The sequence below is a fragment of the Mytilus trossulus genome, chromosome 5 (genome assembly GCF_036588685.1).
Source record: "Mytilus trossulus isolate FHL-02 chromosome 5, PNRI_Mtr1.1.1.hap1, whole genome shotgun sequence".
In the NCBI taxonomy this organism is placed as follows: domain Eukaryota; kingdom Metazoa; phylum Mollusca; class Bivalvia; order Mytilida; family Mytilidae; genus Mytilus; species Mytilus trossulus.
In genome coordinates this window covers 42,692,830-42,713,428 of record NC_086377.1, presented here as the reverse complement: position 1 = coordinate 42,713,428, position 20,599 = coordinate 42,692,830, and the positions used below count along the sequence as shown (strand labels likewise).

The 20,599-nt window shown below is 30.0% G+C and overlaps 1 protein-coding gene across 9 annotated transcripts in view; it reads right to left on the bottom strand.

Moving 5' to 3' along the window:
• LOC134718859 (uncharacterized) overlaps window positions 1–20,599 on the bottom strand; it is a 90,686-nt gene that overhangs the window by 11,208 nt on the left and 58,879 nt on the right. The window contains exons 2-10 of one of the 9 annotated variants that reach the window (XM_063581671.1): window positions 14,786–14,863; window positions 12,728–12,781; window positions 11,851–11,904; window positions 10,583–10,645; window positions 9,106–9,244; window positions 8,640–8,687; window positions 6,277–6,398; window positions 3,489–3,512; window positions 2,867–2,890 (exon numbers count right to left, since the gene is read on the bottom strand). In XM_063581671.1, the coding sequence (XP_063437741.1) occupies window positions 2,867–2,890; window positions 3,489–3,512; window positions 6,277–6,398; window positions 8,640–8,687; window positions 9,106–9,244; window positions 10,583–10,645; window positions 11,851–11,904; window positions 12,728–12,781; window positions 14,786–14,863 (606 nt within the window). Of the gene's footprint in view, window positions 1–2,866; window positions 2,891–3,488; window positions 3,513–6,276; window positions 6,426–8,639; window positions 8,688–9,105; window positions 9,245–10,582; window positions 10,646–11,850; window positions 11,905–12,727; window positions 12,782–14,785; window positions 14,864–20,599 lie in introns of all 9 variants that reach the window. The other 8 variants (XM_063581677.1, XM_063581676.1, XM_063581672.1 and 5 more) reach the window with 8 other exon arrangements.

Sequence of the window (20,599 nt, the reverse complement as noted above, 5' to 3'; positions counted from 1 at the left end):
CATGTGATAAGTGGTTCTTTAAATAGATATGTTAATGATCTGTGCCTGTTACAGCTGTTTCCATTTTTTGGGTATCTTGCTTAAAAGTTTTTATATCAAGGTTTTTTTTCTGATACAAAAATTTTAATAATATATCAAGTAATGTTATTTTGACTGAATTTCAACTTTTATTTTGTTGAAAATCTTTATATGTTCAGCTCAAGTACAATACTGTAGACCAACAAATTTTCACGAGTAGATAAAAAACACAAACAAATCGTTGCAAATATGTAAAAATTGGCTTTTTACCTTATTCAACTGCATCAATTTAACTTAAAAATTGTCAAATTGAATCACTGCAACCTGGACTAAAAAGATCTAAACACGAATACATGAAAACAAGTTGGTTTACAGTAAACATTAAGAGCATAAACTAAATTCTACCAAGATTATGAAATCAGCTGTAATCAAACCCACTGCTACAAAGATGCAATAGGTTATAAGCACAGAGTTGAGAAATTATCTCTATTGGAAAACTAATATCATAAACAATTACAATGAATCAATTTCTTTTTATTTCATATAACAATTCACAAAAACTGTCATGTGAAATTATATTATATTTTTTATTTGTCAGTGAACCTCTTGTATTATGTAAAATATCTAAAAATTACCTTATTCAATCAAAATTTTAAACAATTTGATTAAAACTATTTGTATCAGACACTTTTCAAACATGACCAAAGAGAAAAGACTAATTTTCAATCATAAAGTAAATTTACAAAATATTTTCATCAGTAATTAAGTGCATTTTATATAATTCTTTTTTTTTCTTTTTTTTTCACTTTTATTATTTCTTTGTTGTAACCAAAAACTTTTCTTTACAAATTTTTTTCTTTATATTAGCTTGATCCATGGTAATATTTAGATATATATACATTTTTTTTAATTGACACAGATAGCAGACGACAGCAGATCTTTAGACAAGTGTTAAACATGCTGTTAATATCATGTCATTCTGTAACTAGTTGTTCATGCAGCCTGTACAAGTTCAAAGTTCATGCTGAAACTAAGGACACATGCAATGAAATTTTACTCAAACAACTTTGACTTTCTCCTTCAAGTTTCTGTTGAAACAATCTTAAAGGTCAATTAGAGTTATCTTTCCTTGAAATATAAATTGTGTAAATGGACATCTGCAGTTATATTAAAGGTTTGAAAATTCGAAAGTGGAACCAGATGTCTAAAAATTGAAATTTTGCCGTTCAGAAGTTAAAGGATATTTTCCTATTTTAATATTTCTTGATGATGGGAGTTTTAATGGACCTTGACCGACCATAAAGTCAAGGTCATATTTCCAAATGAAGGAAAAACTTTAAAACAAAAGTCAGCCTGTACCAGAAGACAGATAAGAAGTATTATCAGGACCCTTCAATTTTTTTTTTTATCATATTGTCATTAAATATGTAGCCATGTATGTCTGAAATAATTTCACTGTCAAGGGAGAGAAAAGTTACAACATAAAAAGCAATAGATCGCTTACCAAAATGATACATGAATAAAAGCAGGAATTGCAACTTCACAAATAGGCTTGAATAAAAGCCACATTGCAACTGAACAAGACATGCAACAGAGAACTAACATAAGGACAAAATAAAGCATTTGTTTATAATGTTCAAACATGAAAATGATGGTAGTTTAAAATTGTGATTTCATTTGAAAAATTATTCACATTAAATTTGTTTTCTTAAAAATCCAATATTTTAACATTAAAATTCAACATTTTACAGCATAAACATTGTCATGAAATATGAAATAATTTTCATAAAGTTTGGATCTTTTATCATTTAGATCTTGATGACAAAAGAAGTAGCAATGTTTATAATGATCCAAATCAGACTTTAAAATCAAAAGTCAAAAGAAATCTCTGATTTATAATTGAATTAGAAAATTTATTTTAAAGTGTGATTTCTGAAAATTAAATGAATGAAATTACCACCAAATTGCAAGTTTGAAAAGCTGCTTTTGTGAAGAATAACAGTGAAATTATTTCATACACTTATTTGTGAATTACTTAATTTTATTTTCATAGCTTGATGAACAAAAAATTATTCTCATTTTTCATATACCCACCTCACCATATTTTTTTTGGTTAAATGAGCTGTTAAATTTGTTTCAGATCTGTCTTTAGTTATAAAAACAAAATACAGAAAAGTTGACAAAAATTTACACACAGTATAAAAACACCATTGATATTCATTATCTAGTTAAAGCTGGTAGACAGAACTCTTTCAACTATAGACCACAGAGATTCACAATTGTTTGCTAAATTTTACACATTTCAGAGGCCGGTATTTCAGTGGTTGTCATTTGTTCATGTCTGTCATATTTGTGTATTTTGTAAACAATATTTTTTTTAAATGGGTTGTAAGTTTTCCTTTTGAATTGCTGTACATTTTTCATGCCAGAGACTTATATAGCTGACTAGATGGTTAAGGATTTTTCTCCTGATGACAGCCTATGATTGCTTATATTTACATCATTTGGTCTCTGGTGGAGAGTTGTGTCAATGGCATTCATACCACATCTGCTTAATTTTATACTTGGCTCAGATAGATTTTTTTCCAGATAAAAAGTAAATTGCTAAAATTAAAATCAGTTGAGTTCCATGTAAAATTTATCAGAAATAACAATGGTGTAATTATACTGCGTGTAGACGACATATAAAATTTTCATTAATTTCGATACAACCAATATTAAATCATTATTTGGTAAAAACTTTTTAAAAGTATTAAAAATATTAAAATTCATACAAGTCAAAAAATGAAATTTTGATATATTTTTTTCATCAAGCTATTGTGCATTAAATGAGGATTTTTTCTTTTACCTGAGGAAAATGTGTAATCCATTCCTAAAAATGTTCAAACAAGGAAATATTGTAAATGGGCTGGCATAAATATGTTTAATTTTTTTTTGCATTTTAGTCAGTAATGGTAATAAAATAATGTTTTTTTTTCTTAATTTTCCTGACACCCAGAAGTTGCATGATGCAGTAAAGATTAGATAAATCGGAAAATAAATACTGTTTTGACACACAGAACAAAATGAAAAACACATTCGTATATAAACTTCAACCATCATCTTTCATTTTTTTATTATCTCAGTTTTGGTTGCCGTCAGCTCAATTTTCAAATATCTCACTTTTGTATCGAGAAAAAAGTGTCATGAACATGAAAATATCATTACATTAAACCAACACCCTTCAAATTGAGTGCTTGAATTATCTCCTCTTTTTTCTGTTAAGTATAAGAATGTAAACAAGATGGCGCCACCTTTGTGCAAGAAGTGTTGAAATTGTTTTTCATTTTAAAACATGTTACTAAAATTTACACTGGAAATTCCTATATACATCCGATAAAACTATATATATGTGTGACTGTCATGCATGTCATTTAATTAACTGTTAATAAATAGAGGAACTGTTAACTGTTATTGGTTGTTAAATTTACCTGTGGAAAGTGGTGTATCCATTCCTGGAAATTAAAAATAGTACAAAAATTAAGCAGTGGGGCAATAAGTGAACAGCCAATTAAAAATTGTGTTTCATATCAATCATGGGTTTGAGTCAGCAAATCAGAACTTGTGTATCATATCAATCATGGGTTTGAATCAGCAAATCAGAACTTGTGTATCATATCAATCATGGGTTTGAATCAGCAAATCAGAACTTGTGTATCATATCAATCATGGGCTTGAATCAGCAAATCAGAACTTGTGTATCATATCAATCATGGGTTTGAATCAGCAAATCAGAACTTGTGTATCATATCAATCATGGGTTTGAATCAGCAAATCAGAACGGGTGTATCATATCAATCATGGGTTTGAATCAGCAAATCAGAACGGGTGTGTTCTACTAGGCAATTTAATTTAACAAAAATTATTGACAAATAACGGACATCATAATTATAAAATTAGATTTTGAAGAGACGATAAAAAAATCTTACTTTTTTCTCAATTTTATTGAACAAACATACTGTAAATTCAGAATTTATTGCATGCATTCATTATTGCATTTTGTCATTTGAGACTAAAATGCGATTTTTATTTTTTTAAATATTGAGAAAATTCCTGTTTAATTTGTATAAAATATTAAAAATATGAGTTTAATTTATTGCGATTATAACCGTCACAATTCCCAATATAAAAACATTGCAATAATTTCTGAATTTACAGTATTCAAAATTGAAGCAGATCCAGATTGTAAATTATGTCTATCTAACAGGCTTTAGTTTTATATGTGAAAACTAATTCATTTTTTTTTTGCCAGCCACTGCCAATTCTGAGTATCCAATACCACTGATTTGGGTTTACATGCAAAAGTTGAGAAAACTTCCACCAAATCTAATATCAATTACTTAGTAGGTATTAATCTGCTACAAAAAGCTTTTTACGCATATTCTACACATTTAAAACAAAAATTTAGATTCTACGAAGTTTCTTTTTCTTTCATTGATCAATTTATTTACATGTAAACGGCAAATCTTGAGACAACTGTATAAAACACAGTATATTTTATTGTAATACAATCATTTAAAACTTTAAATCAAATTGCAAAAATACAGTTACATTCATCCTTATACAAACAGTCATTTTATAGCAACAAATGTAACAATATTTAAAATACCAAAATTGTTTAAACATGTATATATAAAAGTATAAATATTCTATCCATTATAACATAGTTGTATATGTACATAATATATACTAAAGTAAAGTGACTGTGTATTGCAAATGGCTTCTTTAGCATCAATTTCTATCCTACAAAAAAATTACCAGAACAAAAAGGTACCAAAAGATATTTTATTTGTTCAAAGTTTTTATAAGTGGTTGGCCCAACTTAAAAAACCCTGACTCCAACACTACAGAGTTTATGAAACTTATGAATGAACAACTATGTTAAGGATTTTAGCAGAGTCATTATTGAAGAATACATCATAGGTGCACATTAGGTGTTATCGGACCAAGGGCGACAGTGTAGAGATGATTAAATAGCCTTTGGTCAAAGAGGCAGAATCCTATATTTTGACCACTTCTGTTAAATTCCATTGAAACTGCTTTATTCAGAAGTCAGAAACAAGTACTGTGTATAAATATCAAATATCTTTTCCAATCTTTCTGATAAATTTAATGGTCTTTTTTCTTGTAAGCCCAAACTTGATAGAACCTATTTATGAATGGTCTTCTTGTTTTTAATCTTAGCATTTAGCTTTTCAACAAATTTTAGTCAAAATCAAAATTCAAAGATTGAAAAAAAGCCAAAACTTGAAACCAACATCAACTTGAATTGTGTGAGTAATAGTAGGTCAAACTTTTTACAATATCCTGAACAAAAATCAAAGGTAATTATTTGTATACCCAAACCATTAGATCTCTGTCATTTTACCCACATATACATCAAAACATTTTGACATAAAAATACACAATCACATTTGCAATACACAGTCAAAATACACATAAACACACCACACATTTTCCAATTATCACATCGTGCAAAACAAAACTGTACATTAAGGCAATGATACTCCTGGTTATAACACAAACAATATCCAACATGATCTATCTTTTATCCATATTACAACACAAACCATCCATGTGTTCAACACTTTTTTCTTTTTTCAAGGGGTAAATTTTATTTAAGATGTTGAGTGGAGCTTAAGGTGGTAGATATCACTACATGGAGAAAACTTTGTAAAAATTAGCCGAACATTTTAATCACGTTCCTGTGGTTTAGGAAATATTAAGCTTCTCAATGATCAAAATTAGTGTTTGTCAAACTGTTATATATATATCCAATGAAATTTTTCAGCTAAAGTTTGGTTCAAGTTTTTTTATAAGTTTGTATTTTTGCCAAATAATATCCATCCATCAAAGAGATAATTTGAACCCATTGTACTAATAAACAATTAATTCCTAAATTGGGAAATTTAAAATTAGATTTTTTTTCTTGAACATGGTTGAAGATGTATCATATTTACTCTCAAATTCAACCTGTTATCCTGTGCATCACATTAGCAAGTGTTGATCGTCTTCTTCAGCTTCCTCAAATAATTACCATCACAACTCATAACCAAACATTATGGTTTAGGGTGTTACCTCTGTGATTCAAATCTGTTGTGACACCAACATTCCAAATCATGTTAATTGTTCAATCATGTGATATAAAATGTTTGTTACCATGGTGATATGTGACTAGTTTTGCACGAGTGCGATAAATGGAAGTAAATGATAACTAACCCGTACCGGAACTTGTGCTAAGGCTGGGTGCTGGATGAGTGCTGTGTGATGGATAGCTGCAGCATTCGGATTTAACTCAGGATAGGCAGCCAATGGGTGTGGCGCCCACGCCTCAGGAGCACCTGGGATAAAGGCAGCACCTAACTCTTCTGTAAAGTGAGGGAGAAAAGAAACACGCACACGTGAATATGCTAGTATGTGTAAGTAAGTACCCTACTACCATCAAATAAAATGTTACCGCAACCCAGGCATTTGTGTGTATTGTATTAAAAACTGTCGTCTGCAACCAATCAAATGACAGGTATTGCCAAACACATTAATCTTGAATAGCATAACTGTTGAATATTCAAAATTCATATCATGTGACAAATTGCAGAGTTTGATTGGCTCATAGAATGGGGTGATAATCTATATTTATATGTAATGCAGTGACTTAGAAAAAAATTATAAAATTCTATTAAAAGTTGTCTAAAGCTCATTTTGCATGCTATTGTGAAATTTTATAAGAAAATGTGCTGGATTAGAAAATAATTTAACAAATATTAACTTGTATCCATAGCAACAAGTGTCTAAAATGGCCGCTTACATCATCCCCATTCTAACGAGAATTTATGTTCATTTGTTGCAACCTGAAAAGTAAGAAAATATATTCCTTATGTAAAACTTATCCATTTGATCTTATAATTCTCAGAAAAGTACCAAAATTTTCACTTCAAAAACAAAACACTTTTCTTAAAAACTCAACAGTTTTTGAAAAAAAGCGGTCTAATTTCGTATGAAATTATGATACTTTCTCAAGAATCGTTGTTCAAGTGAAAAATGTCTGCCATTTAATTTACCCACAATCCTCTGTTCCTCACAGCATTCTGTCACCTGCTGTTTTAATGGTGTTGTGCATCAAATTAAACTTCAAAAACTTTCCTGGTCATGAAATACTTGTGAAAATTAAATTTTTATCAAAAATTATAATTCATTACTCTATTTTTTTCTCATCAAATGTTATCAAAAATTTCTCTTCTTGAGATCAAATGATCATACATATCAAAATTGAAAATCCATAGACAGATAATGGGGTCACCTACTTTTGGATAAAATTAAAAAAATTAAATGTATTTTCATGACCAGACATAAAATGGCAGACAGTAAGGTTAAGAATGACACAGATGAAATGTTACTATCACCTATCACAGTAATAGGCTAAAAAAATCCTTAATTTAAATTCAGACCAACTACCAGGCTTGATTCATTGAAAATTTCGACAACATCCTCAATTATAGCAACTAAATACCTCAAAGCAGGTATTCAAAGGAATTAAAATGACATTTTAGATTTATATATATACTCTAAACACCATATAAGATACAAGATTAAAAGCATTTATGACATATATAAGTGTTGCATTAGTTTGTCTTGTCTAAAAATCCCCCCATGGAGATTTTAAAAAAAATGGTAGTTATGATTAAGACAAATACATGTATATGACGATGTAGGTTTTAGAGAATTCTGTGTCAATCTTATTTAAGAAATCTCCCAGTAGCTCCCTCTATCTACTAGGAGAATCTCTGTGCACCTGATTTATACCGTAATAAAATTTACATATATCAATTTAATCAATTAAACTGCATAGAAATATTAACATTGCCTAGTTGTACAATATCATTTAAACTTCATTATCCATGACAAAAAAAAATCTCCTTCAAATTTATCAACTTTATTAATATGATAAAGACGTCATTTATCTTTTTTATAATTGCTAAAATTACGTAATCAGTCTTTTTATATGAGTATTGGTGATTTCTGATGTATTGAGTTTCGAAGCAGCAATTACACATATATCAAGTATATGAATTTATCCATAATATAAAACTTGTAAATCATATCATAAATGATAATCAAAACAAAACTTTTCAAAATTTAAATGCATGCTTTTGATGTAACCATAGTCATGAACTGACTGGGAGTAGAGAAACACACCTTGATGATTTTTTTTTTCAATACGTCCATTTATTTGAAATTATTAAACCGCTTCATAATCTAATATTGCAATAATGAAAGCCAGCAATCAATCATATTAATATTGTAATAAAGTTATTGAAACTTTTAACTTCTAAGAGTGTGTGGGAGTGCATTTCTAATTTTCGACAATTAAGTAATTAAATAGCATTATACCAGGAAAATAAAGTAGAAAAGAAAATTTTGCTATCAACAAAATTGAATAATCATCTTTCATTTACTGCTGCACATAAATTTCTTACATAATTTTAGCAATTATCATTTATTTGTAATAGACAAATATTTGTAACATGGGACAACACCCTTTTAGCACCATAAAAGCCCCTTACACACCACACATTATATCTTACCGACAGTCAACGCTCGTCCAGTTAACGATTCAGACATTGAACCCCCGCCTCAAAATATATATTACAATGTTATCTAATTTGACCCAATAAAAATAACCAAAAATAATTATATTTATGTAAAAATAACATATCATTTCTCCTATTTCAAAAATTACTCCAATATTGTTAATTTTTCTTAAAGTGGTTCCTTAAGTACATAGAGCAAAAATTAAATGGAGGCTGATTTAATTCTTATGGATATTCAGAAGTACGTAAAACACTAAAATTTGAAATCCAAATTAAATGGAGGCTCAAATAAGATACAAGTATGAACTCATTGACTGAAATCAGTATTTGTTTCTTTTAGCTATGATTAAAAAATTGTTCTTTGTCATTTCAGAAATAAAATAAAATCTCTTCATATTTGTTTCAATTGTTCTTTTCATAATATATAAAATCCTATTTGCATTCGACGATGTATACTTACGACCAGTAAGAGGATGTATAAACGTGGGAAGTGTTGCCGCAGGCTGGGGACTTTGTTGTTTTGGCTTCGTAACTTTAGTATTACTCTTGGCAAACTCTAATCTCAGAGTCTGTGGTAGGTCAGGGTCAAATCTCACACCCTGAAATCAAAATGTTCAGTTATAACTTTTTAGTTTTTAATAATTGAATACCATGCTATGCTATAAAGAATCCCACGCTTTATGTCCGACATTACTCACACAATTTTGTCAATATAATAGAAGTATAAACAATTGCATGCAAGTTGCAGGTTAAGCTAGCAATAACACCATGTTCTTAGAAAATGCATGTACCAAGTCAGAAATAAGGCTTTTCCAGTAAGAAGAAAAAGTCTTGATTTTGTTAAGTTTTTATGGGCTTCCACTTTTTAAATTTACTTTGGAGTTTAGTTGTGACTTTTATACATATAGCAAGTATATAAGCTTCCTTGAAATGATCACTGCAATATTACATCATTATAAACGCATATGTGCAATGACAGGTCACTGTATGGCCTTAATCACGTCTGTTTTATTATCTGGCTAAATACTGTAAACCAACTTAATTTTGCGAGTGATTAATTTTCGCGACTTTCACAAGTAGAAAAATAATGCGAAATTAAATCATCGCGAATATGTATAACTTGGATCTTTCCTTAATAAACTGCATCAAGTTAATTAGAAAATCGCCAAATTAAATCGCTGTGAAGTAGACTAGCTAGAGATAAACGCGAAATAAAGTATCCGCAAAAATAAGTTGGTTTACAGTAAATAAAACTATCACAAAGATTGTATTTTGTTGCAATACATTAGAAAAAAATACTACTGGTATATGTGGACCATATTTAGATCATAATACTTAATGTAAACTTTATCTAAATTTAACTTGAAAATAATTTGTTAATTAAGGAAATTACAAAACATGATATATAACTGTTCTAATTTTCTACTGCATCTATTGAAGATTCACCATTAAAAAAAATCACATTTATGAAGCAGAATTTTGATTGTTGGAAGAAATCTATACTGAATCAATACTGCAACTTCAGAAATTGCTCAGATGTTTTATTACAGAAAAACATGCAATTGGATAAGCCTTGCATCAAAAAGAACTATTTGTTGTAAATGATGAAGGCCTATTTCAATTCTATATTTTTTTTTAAAAACCCACATTTATCAATCTTGCATTTATCAAATATCTGTTCTGTATTGAAATATTAAAACAATTGGACAGAATTTAAAGATTTCTGGCAAAAAATGTTGCTTTAAAAAATAAACATTTTACAATTTAAATGAAAAAAAGAATGTTGCGCTAATGGCACTTCCTCTGTCTGGTACGAAGTTTGAAATTTAGTTTTATACATATCTCAGCTAAGTAATAGTTTCTATAAATTCCAGAGATTGGATAATAGCACCTGCTCCCAGTAATAGATGAACAATGGAAAATAAATGATTTCTTACTTGTAAATCTTGCTTGGCTACTTCTGCAGATGCTCGGGAACTGAATGTTACAAATCCTACAGGCTACAAAGAGAGGGAACACAATTGAATATCTAACTCTTGTATAATACTTAAAATATATCTATCTTCAATGGTATTATGTATCGTGAATTAAAAACTTTTTTACATGTTTATTTCAGGCAAAAATTGTGATGGAATAGGTTTTGACGATTTATCTTTGGATAGCACATTTTGTATGCAGTCGCAATCAATAATCTAGCACAACATTTCTAAATTAACAGTTACTAACTATATATATTTTATATACATTGCAATTGTAACAATTTAAAATCCTCAATGAAACTATTCTTTGCACAATTGTTTTTTAATAATTTACGTTCTGAATGCCTATATATTAAGAAATCATAATGCAAGTCTTAAAAATGTCTCAACTATCAATTCTGTTTTTCTTTTCCTTACAATTATTCTTACAAATTGGTACTTTTATTATTTTTCATAAAGATGCATTATTTGTCTCTGGTGGTAATATTATAGATTTTGAATGACTTTTCTGAAATGATCAAAGCTTCTAGTTCTTCTCTTACAATGTTGACAGTTAATTACAAATCAGGGTATATTAATAGACCACTTTCGAGTTCATCCATCACCTGAAAAAACTCGTCAATAAGGTGTGCCTTAGTGATGTCATTTACCAGATAGAGGGGGTCGCCTGTATCCCTGCACTTTCAACGTTCATCAAGTGTCTAAGTGATCGTCATTGTGCAGGATAAACTAGAAATAATTTTTGTTACGTAGGTACTTAAGCACAATGACCTTATGACTGCAGTGCTGATTGCCAATTATGATAATCTAGTTTGCCGAATAGATCTTGCAATATAGTATTATAATTTTCCAACCACTCATTCAACATTGGAATAGAAGTGATGATGCCCCTAAACACATGAATGATGTTCACTAAAACCAGAGTTTTTGACGGATATGCATTGAACTTGAAAGTTGTCTATTCCTATCACAGCATCATTTTAAATGGTCACTTATGTACAAGAAACATTTGAAGCTGAATATCAATCAATCAATCAATCAACACACAAATCAATCAACCAATCAATCAATTAATCAATCAGTTGATGACCCAAAACTTTTATTTTTCCTCATCTGTTTTCAGACAATTGCATTCAATTTCTTTTCCAAATCATACCTGATTTATTTCCATGTGGTGGTGCTCCTACTATAGGAGCAATCAATACACAACATTATGCAGTACTTACTGAGGTATTTTTGCCGTTTTTGTTCGTGACCTTTAATAACGAACCTTCATAACCCTGTAAAAAACATAATGTGAAACATACAAGCAACGTGAGCTGTGAGCTGTAAACATGTGACATTAATACTCGCAGGCTATTGGTTATTGTTAGTAACTATTCAGATCTCTTTATTACTTATAAATATGCTGTCTAAAACAAATCTATATTTGAAGCATAAATGTCATAATAGACAGTGACCCAAATGGGAAAAAGAGGGGGGTTCTTCAGGGTTAAAACCTTCCTTTTGTTGATGATCAATGCTTTTGAATAAGACATATGGTTGGAAACCACTTTTAAAAATGGACGGATAATTGTATAATAAACCAAGACTTGAATAATTTGTTGATAAATGCATCTCTTAAAACTGCAATCTTGACCAAAATGTTGAGATACACTATATAATATAAGCAATAAAAAGAAGCTGAATAGCCAATAGCCTGCTCTATAGCTAAAAATTGGGTCAAGGTCAAATTTGCAAGGTCAAAGTACACAAAGGTCACAGACCATGATTATACTTTTTTTGACAAATATGACCTGACAAATTTCAGCATATTAAAATGATATGTTAATTACAAATAATGTGTTAGTCATGTGATGGTGCAATGCCATATTTGTTAGTCTGCAAATATCATTCTACAAAAAAAATATACACATGCCGCTGTTAATGGTGAAATTATGAACAATAACATTTTTGGTGAATTAACGGACAGACATGTAATAAAATTGTGTTAATTTTTATTGTATTAACGCTGCAATGGTGAAACACTATGGTGATGGTGAAAAATAACATAATTCTGACACATAAACTTTCACCATGTGGTTACCATGGTGACCAACTTACACTGTTATTTTTGCCAGGTTTACCCATCACCTTTAGTAAAGCATTTTCATAACCCTGAAATCAGTAAAACGTTTCCAACCTATAGCATTTTGATACATTTAGTAAAGCATTAGATTGATACAGAACACAAAGAATGATATTTTAGCCACATGTCAAATTAGTTCAACATCCCTATTTCACAACTTTGAAATTCACTTTTTGAATTATGACCCAAATGTTAATAAAATCTCCAAAAACTAAGAGGAATTTAGAACTGATGTGTTATGTATTGCTTGTATGAGTGTGTTTTGTACCTCAAACATTAAAATGGATCCCCAAAATTTGGTAAGATATTTGCATAAATTCTATTTCAAAACGCATCAATATTCTGAAGGCCAAGTTTATATTCATAGACCATCGGTAAGCATTTTTGAGATCTACATAGCCTATGTTGTTTTCTCAATTGTGAACCCTTTTACCAAACACAGCAACAATTTCGATCTGCCATTACCAACATTCAAATTTGACACAACACTCCAACATCCATATTAGTTACACCAAGATCATTTTCTATAACAATATTCATGTTTAACGAGCAAAAAAAAAGATTGAAAATAAAATAAAGGATGAAATGCCTAAGTGTATATATGGTGTCCTTAATAGTAATTTTAACATTATTTAGTGTATTGTACTTCAATAAAGTTTTCACTAATTCTATCCTTAGTCAGACATATCTATTCTACAAGGTATGAATGCTTATATTTTACGAGTTAAATTTTTTTTCATGTTAAACTCTAGATAAGCTTAAATTTCTTAAATTTCATGCTAAACTTGAAGTAATTACAGTAACAATTGCTTCACGCCATCTAAAGTATGATTTAGGAATGAAATTTCAAATTCTATTTGTGACACCTTATACACAGTATGGCAATAATCTAAGACTGAATTCAATAAAACTTAATATAATCTGGCTCAGGGGAATAAAAGCAGGAGCTAAGGAAACTATTAGGATTATCAGATTAGGTTAAAAGAAAGAATTATTTCTGCAGACATTAAGAGAATTAAAATCAGGCTTTTATTCACAAGCTCTAAAATGAAAAAAAACGCTATCTCATAAATATTGTGTCATTTAATGTTATTTTTTGCTAAAATTGAAATATTACGCAATGGTGTTGATTTTAGCTTCTCGCTCTTTCTACCGATTCTTAACCGTTTAAAATTACAAAGAAGCAAAAATTGTCACTTTACGTAATCTCTTATATCAGCATGCAGAAGATAACTCACTTAAATTCTAATATTATTACAATTTCATGATTTGTCAATTCACTGGTGGATAAACCAGCCAAGTTAACCGTTCAACTATGAAGAAGATTTCAAAATCAGTTTTTGTTTGTTTGACACGAATGGCATAATGTTTTCTTCTGAAGGCGATTTTCTCCTGACGTAAATGACACTTCAATTCCGTAGAAAAGTTATAGCTTAAGTTTTAATTAAGCATTGATAAGAATTTCTGTTATAATTAGTAGCTCTGATGAATTATTGAATGGTTACTGATCTGAGATTTTTCGTTGAGCATCAAGTTGGGAATTTAGGTGTCATTTACTCCAGTGTAATCTTAATTTATGTCATGCTTTGTCTTAGCGCTTTTCTGTTCTTGAAACTTTGTGCACTTTGTCTTGTATTTCTGCCAATAAATCATTTTCAATGTGACACATGACTGATTGTCTTCAAGTTTAAAAATCATTAGGTTTGTTCCAGTTTAGAATAGATTTTGTTGGTCTGACTACTCGTTTCATGTTTTTTGTGTTGAATTATTCAAAACACTGAAGCTTTTTCGAAACCAAGGCATACATAACCTATGGCAAAAAATGTTTTTAAGTTTGAGGTTTTTCTCGCTGCTCAATTTCTATTTTGATCCAGTCTTCTAACTGTTTTGATTTAAGCAACACTGATGAACTTTATGAAGACAAAATGCATGTCTTGTGTACCAATTCATAAGACTTAGTATTTTGATGAGTTTTTTGTGGAGACATTTTTGTAAAAATATTTTTGTCGAGACATTTTGGCGATAATCGTTACCTTGTAAGCTCTGAAGAGGAGATATAATTCTCTTGGCTTTGCATCCATAGGCAGACCACTCACAAATAGTGTTCGTACCTGAAAAAATAAATACATTTTAATTTTAGTTTCTTGTGTACAATTTGGAAATTAGTATGGCGTTCATTATCACTGAACTAGTATATATTTGTTTAGGGGCCAGCTGAAGGACGCCTCCGGGAGCAAGAATTTCTCGCTACATTGAAGACCTGTTGGTGACCTTCTGCTGTTGTTTTTTTATTTGGTCGGGTTGTTGTCTCTTTGACACATTCCCCATTTCCATTCTCAATTTTATATATATAATTGATTGTTACTTGCTTTAAATGTCCAGTTGCAAATACATTATGTATATATTTAGCCTAGGATGATAAATAAAAGTAATGTTGCAAAAAAATTAATGAATTGTTGAATATTTTCAAATATATGTGATCAATTTTAAGTTCTTTCAAATGTATGAAAATTGTCAATGTTTTACTGATGCAAACTCTTTACTATTCATTAAATAGCTCATCTTTGAAGAGATTGAACCTTAATTATACATGTACCATATATACCTTTTCTAAATATCAAAATGATAGTGTTTATGATATAATTATAGTCATACTCAAATCATTATCAGTATCACAGAATCTTATTTACAGATTCTTCCATTGACTAAACCATCATAACCCATAGCCTATGATTAAACTCGTTACAGCGAAAGGTTAACTTAATTTCCAACCCTGAACGGGTCTATTATATTACCAATTTTAGCCCGGAATGAGAGTTAATTCAGTCGTGTATATTAACGATAGAATTCTCTTACGGCAAGTTAAACTGCAGTAAAGGCTTATATTACAGAGAAAATAATGACAAGTGAACCGGTACAGACATGGAATCCAAGTCATTTGGATTAACTGGTTCCTAGTTCTGTAATTGGCAATAAATAATGATAAGTGAACCAGTACAGACATGGAACCAGTCATTTAGACTCTGGTTCCTAGTTCTATAATTGGCAATCAATTTACCACATCTCCTTATTGTATTATGGTCATGTGCTGGGCTGTTGGATTACAAAATGACCATAAATAATGGTCATGTGCTGGTCATTTGTATGGACATGCAAATTAACTTTGCAGTTTTCTCTAGCTTTGGAAAATAAATTCTGCCTTTTAAAGAAAAGATGTCCGCAGATAAAAGATCATTTCTATTATTCAATTTTGTATCTTTCTGTATTTGGATATGTTTTTCTTCTTAACGTAGTAGTGCATTTTGCATGTATCATGTAACAAATTAAAGAATGCAATTTTAGAGTGGCTTGCAAAACCAATGGCATGCTCTTTATTTTGTGAATTTATAGAACTTCTGGATAACTTTGTTATATTCTGTTGACCTCAAAGGGTCACCTCGGTAATCAACTATAATTCTTAAATATTCAATTGGGGGAAACTTTCCAGTTTATAAATGAAATAATTAAATCTCTTTTTTTTTTCGGTTACATCCATTTAAAGTACATGTGTTATATTTGTTATGTCCATGCTAAACTAAAAGTCAACAATTTGGTTGCTTTCTTCCAATAACTTTCCTGACAACGAGACATAAATGAAAATAAATGGTTTCCTGGGACAGTTTGGCTGAGAAATTACTGATATATATTGGTGTCTTAGTAACTGTCATTGGATAACGGAAATACATAGATATTTATCACTGAAATTACCAATAAGGATAAATTTATGATCCCAAAAATCAAATGTCAAATGATGGTCAAGGATAAATTTGTTAGTTGTTTAAAATATTCAACACATCTTAGAAATGAGTTGATAATAAGATTGAGACCATCACAAAAATCACATAAATATGATATTAGAAATGCTCCTAATATTTGCAATTATTACAAGGAAATATGTATAATAACTGGAGCATTTTCACTGTAACATAAAAATGGCTGCAAATCTCGTACAATGGTCAAGTAAGACTACAGTTACTAATAAGTAAATATAAGTGTTGGTGATATGTCAGTAGGTCAAATTTCAACAGCTTTCTGAGTCTTTTAATAGGCTTTTTAAATACAATGAAACCACAAATCTTGTAAGAGCTGAGTTTTCAGTATCTGTCTTTAAATTATATATGGAATAAGCAAACATCTAACTCTAATTACAAGGAAATCTGTATAAAACTGGAGCATTTCAGCAGTAGAGTAATGAGTCTAATGACGCCACCTTTCAGACTCTTTAATTACAAGGAAATATGTATAAAATATCAAAGCCACAAATCTTGTACAAGATACATAAGTCGATTTTTAGCTATCCATCTTTAAATAAGTTTTCATGGAAATTGAAAGTACATTTTACTCTAATTACAAGGAAATACATTTTAAAATTGGAGCATTTCCACTGTTAGATATCAAGGCACAAATCTTGTACAAGATACATAAACAAGATTTGAGTGACTTAGCTATCCATCTTTAAATAAGTTTTAATTGAATCAAAGTACATTTTACTCTAATTACAAGGAAATATATTTTAAAATTGGAGCATTTACGCTGTAAAGTATCGAAGCAACAAATCTTGTAAGAGTTGAGTTTTACTCTATCCATCTTAGAATAAAAAAAAGTTTAAATGGAATTTTATGAAAGTACATTTTACTCTTATTACAAGGAAATACATTTTAAAATTGGAGCATTTCCCCTGTATAGTATTGGAGCCACAAATCTTGAGCGTTGATCAATGGCACTGTATACAAGACCTTCCATCATGATCTGTCTCTGTCCACTTTCTAATGATTTTATAGTTCTTGTCAAATAATGGGAAACTATCATCTATTAAAAATGATCCATTATAAATCAAATATTCATTCTATCTGCTAAAACTTATTCTGTAATATTTTTCTACTACAGATCGTTTTTCCCTGTATTGCAAAATAAATTGATTCTTGCGGAATGACGATCGTGACCGATTAATTGAGACTTTAAAGTATTTAACCTTGAAAAGTGACAGGGCTTGAAATTTACACTAGTTGGACAGGCAATGGTTGATATTTTCGTTCACATCATTGTACTAGTTCTGATAGATGAGAGAGTTAGAGTGAATTGTGTAATAGACTTATGACAATGGAGTTAAATAACAGCTACCAGAGAAACCCCACAACATAAAATTCAACGGATGATTTCCAGGGCAGAGGGCAGACAGATACAGAAAAACGTAAAAAAGGAGAGGGGGAGGGGGCTTGGTGTTTCTAAGAATTAGAACTTAGAGGACCCTTTTAAACACAAGGTTAGCTGTAAATCTTTGTTTCCTTAGTACTTTTTATCTATTTAGGGGGGTGGATGTGCCTGGTGCACCCCATCTGTATCGCAGCACAGCTGGATTTCGGTATTTCCAAATTAAAGTTTATTATTTCTATTATAAAAACATATATATAGTGCATTAAAACTCAATCACCTTTTAGATATAGTACATCATCTCAATGTGACAACAGGTATATTTCTACCTTGATTCAACACCTGTAATTAATTTCCTTTGATACAAGACCTGCTATACATTAACATATCCACGGGGGAATCGGAGGCCAGTTTTTCAATTCTCAATTATAACTGTGAACGAATAAGCTTCTTAATATAAATACCATCTATATATGACCCATTAATCGATACGACGCTGTGTCGAGGTTTATACACTATCCAAGGATGAAGTGACAAAAGATCTATACATCCATGTCTGTCACGGGAAAATTGGATCTCAATATATTCGATGGTGTCATATTTGTTGATCTGATTCTGAATTATTTTCAGATCGTTGTTATTCCATTTTGATTATTTGATTACATATGTTAATTTATGCGAAACATGTAATTAATTTGTCTGTCACTTTTTTAATCAACCTTAATTTCAAATATTGTTTACTGTACAAGGATTTATTAATTTTTCTAGCTACATATGTACCAACTTTGGTGGAGAGAGGAAAAATTGTTTATTTGTAATTATTCTATTTCAAGGATTAAAAATGTGTATATATAGAAGATTATATGAAATTGGAATTTTGTTGAACATGTAAAGCTTTTGTAAACCTTTTTTTACCAATGAAACCACAAAAATGTGTACTCCATAATAAATAATGAATCAAGTTTAAAGACAAGGAGCTTTCTCGAAGGTCCACCACAAATTTTACCCATGTGCAACTTGCCCAATAGGCCAAGTACATAAAAGAAATCCCTTGCCTACTTGATCAATTAATTGATTGTTTTTGGTTTCATAACATCCAGTGGCAGATATTTCATGTATGATCATAACAACTAATTAGTTGAACGCAACATCAAGTACATCTTATTTCTATCCTAGAACCCTCCAACCAAATGATTCTATCCCCAAGTCATCTTTTTCTATAGATTATATAATATGTACGTGTATGTTCTGTTTTTTCCATTCATTAGTCTAAAGAATACTGAATTAAATTGTTCATTTTCAAGCAGCTGATTGCAAATGAAAGTGACAGTAAAATCTTCAGAAATGTATTACATATCTCTGGAGACTTTCATTTCAATTAATTAGCAGTAGCATGATATTAGGACGTTAATTTGAAAGTGTAGCTTCTGGTATATCATGCCTCCCATTTCATCAACTTTCATTTCATAACATCACTTTTATGGTTGTAATTTTCATGAGAATGTCTACATGTTATTCAAAAAGCAAACCATAAATTCAAAAATTAGCATGATTAGATGTTTTTTATGATTTAAATGGAGAAATTGCAGCTAGGGTCAGATTAATAAGTAAGTATGCATGTATGTGAAAACTCACATATTGATTCCTATCGTGAACATTTTTCATTTCTAATTTGATGACAATAAAGTCAGCAAATTCCTTCATAAACAGGCCTGCAGTTTCTATGATTGAATTACTGAAAAGACCAGTATTCGAAGGACAAATATATTCAAATTTCATTTACAAAAAATATCACCTTTCAATACAGCAGACCCTAACTTTTACAAACTGCACATGCTGCAGATCCACGAAAACACCCATGAACCTTAACTTAGAGACAAATCCTAGAAATTTTAACCCACTAAAAAATACCAATGGAATCATAATCCAGACAATATCTAGAATAAATGCATCAGGATTTATATTTGGATATCAATTCTGATGCACACGGCCCAAAAAAACATTAACAATGGAGAGCATTTAACGAGGACCCAAAATTAAAAAAAAAACACAAAAATTAAATGCTCTTATATCATATACTAATCAAATCATTATATTCAGATGATATCTTAACCTCATTTTTTTATGATAAATACAAGATAAATCATTATACATAATTATTTTCAGACATTTTTTTTAAGGTAAAACAAGATAAATTTGTAATAATATTTTTTACCTGAATCCCCTCCATTAATTCCACATGACAGACAATCTTCTCTGCGCTATATTCAGACTAATTAATATAAACACACTATTGATCCTGTAACAGTCTCTGGACTTTCCAATTACATTATACCAAGAACCATCACCCAAATAATCAGAGAAAAATTGAGAGAAAAACTTCAGGTATCAATCCCCCATCTCTTTGCCAGACCAAAAAAATGTGAAATATGAGATGTTACCTCACGCAGAATAGGAGTTTGGAGGATCAATGGAGCATATTGATTAATTATGCATAAATCTCTACAATACAAGCAATACAAGCAGCCAAAGCCAGTGACAATTGTTTATTGATAAAACAATGCCGAAAATTTCCAATAATACAAGTCAACATTCTCTCCCGTCACTCGGGAATTATAACACGGAATTGACGGAGTGGTTAAACTTTTGATATATTC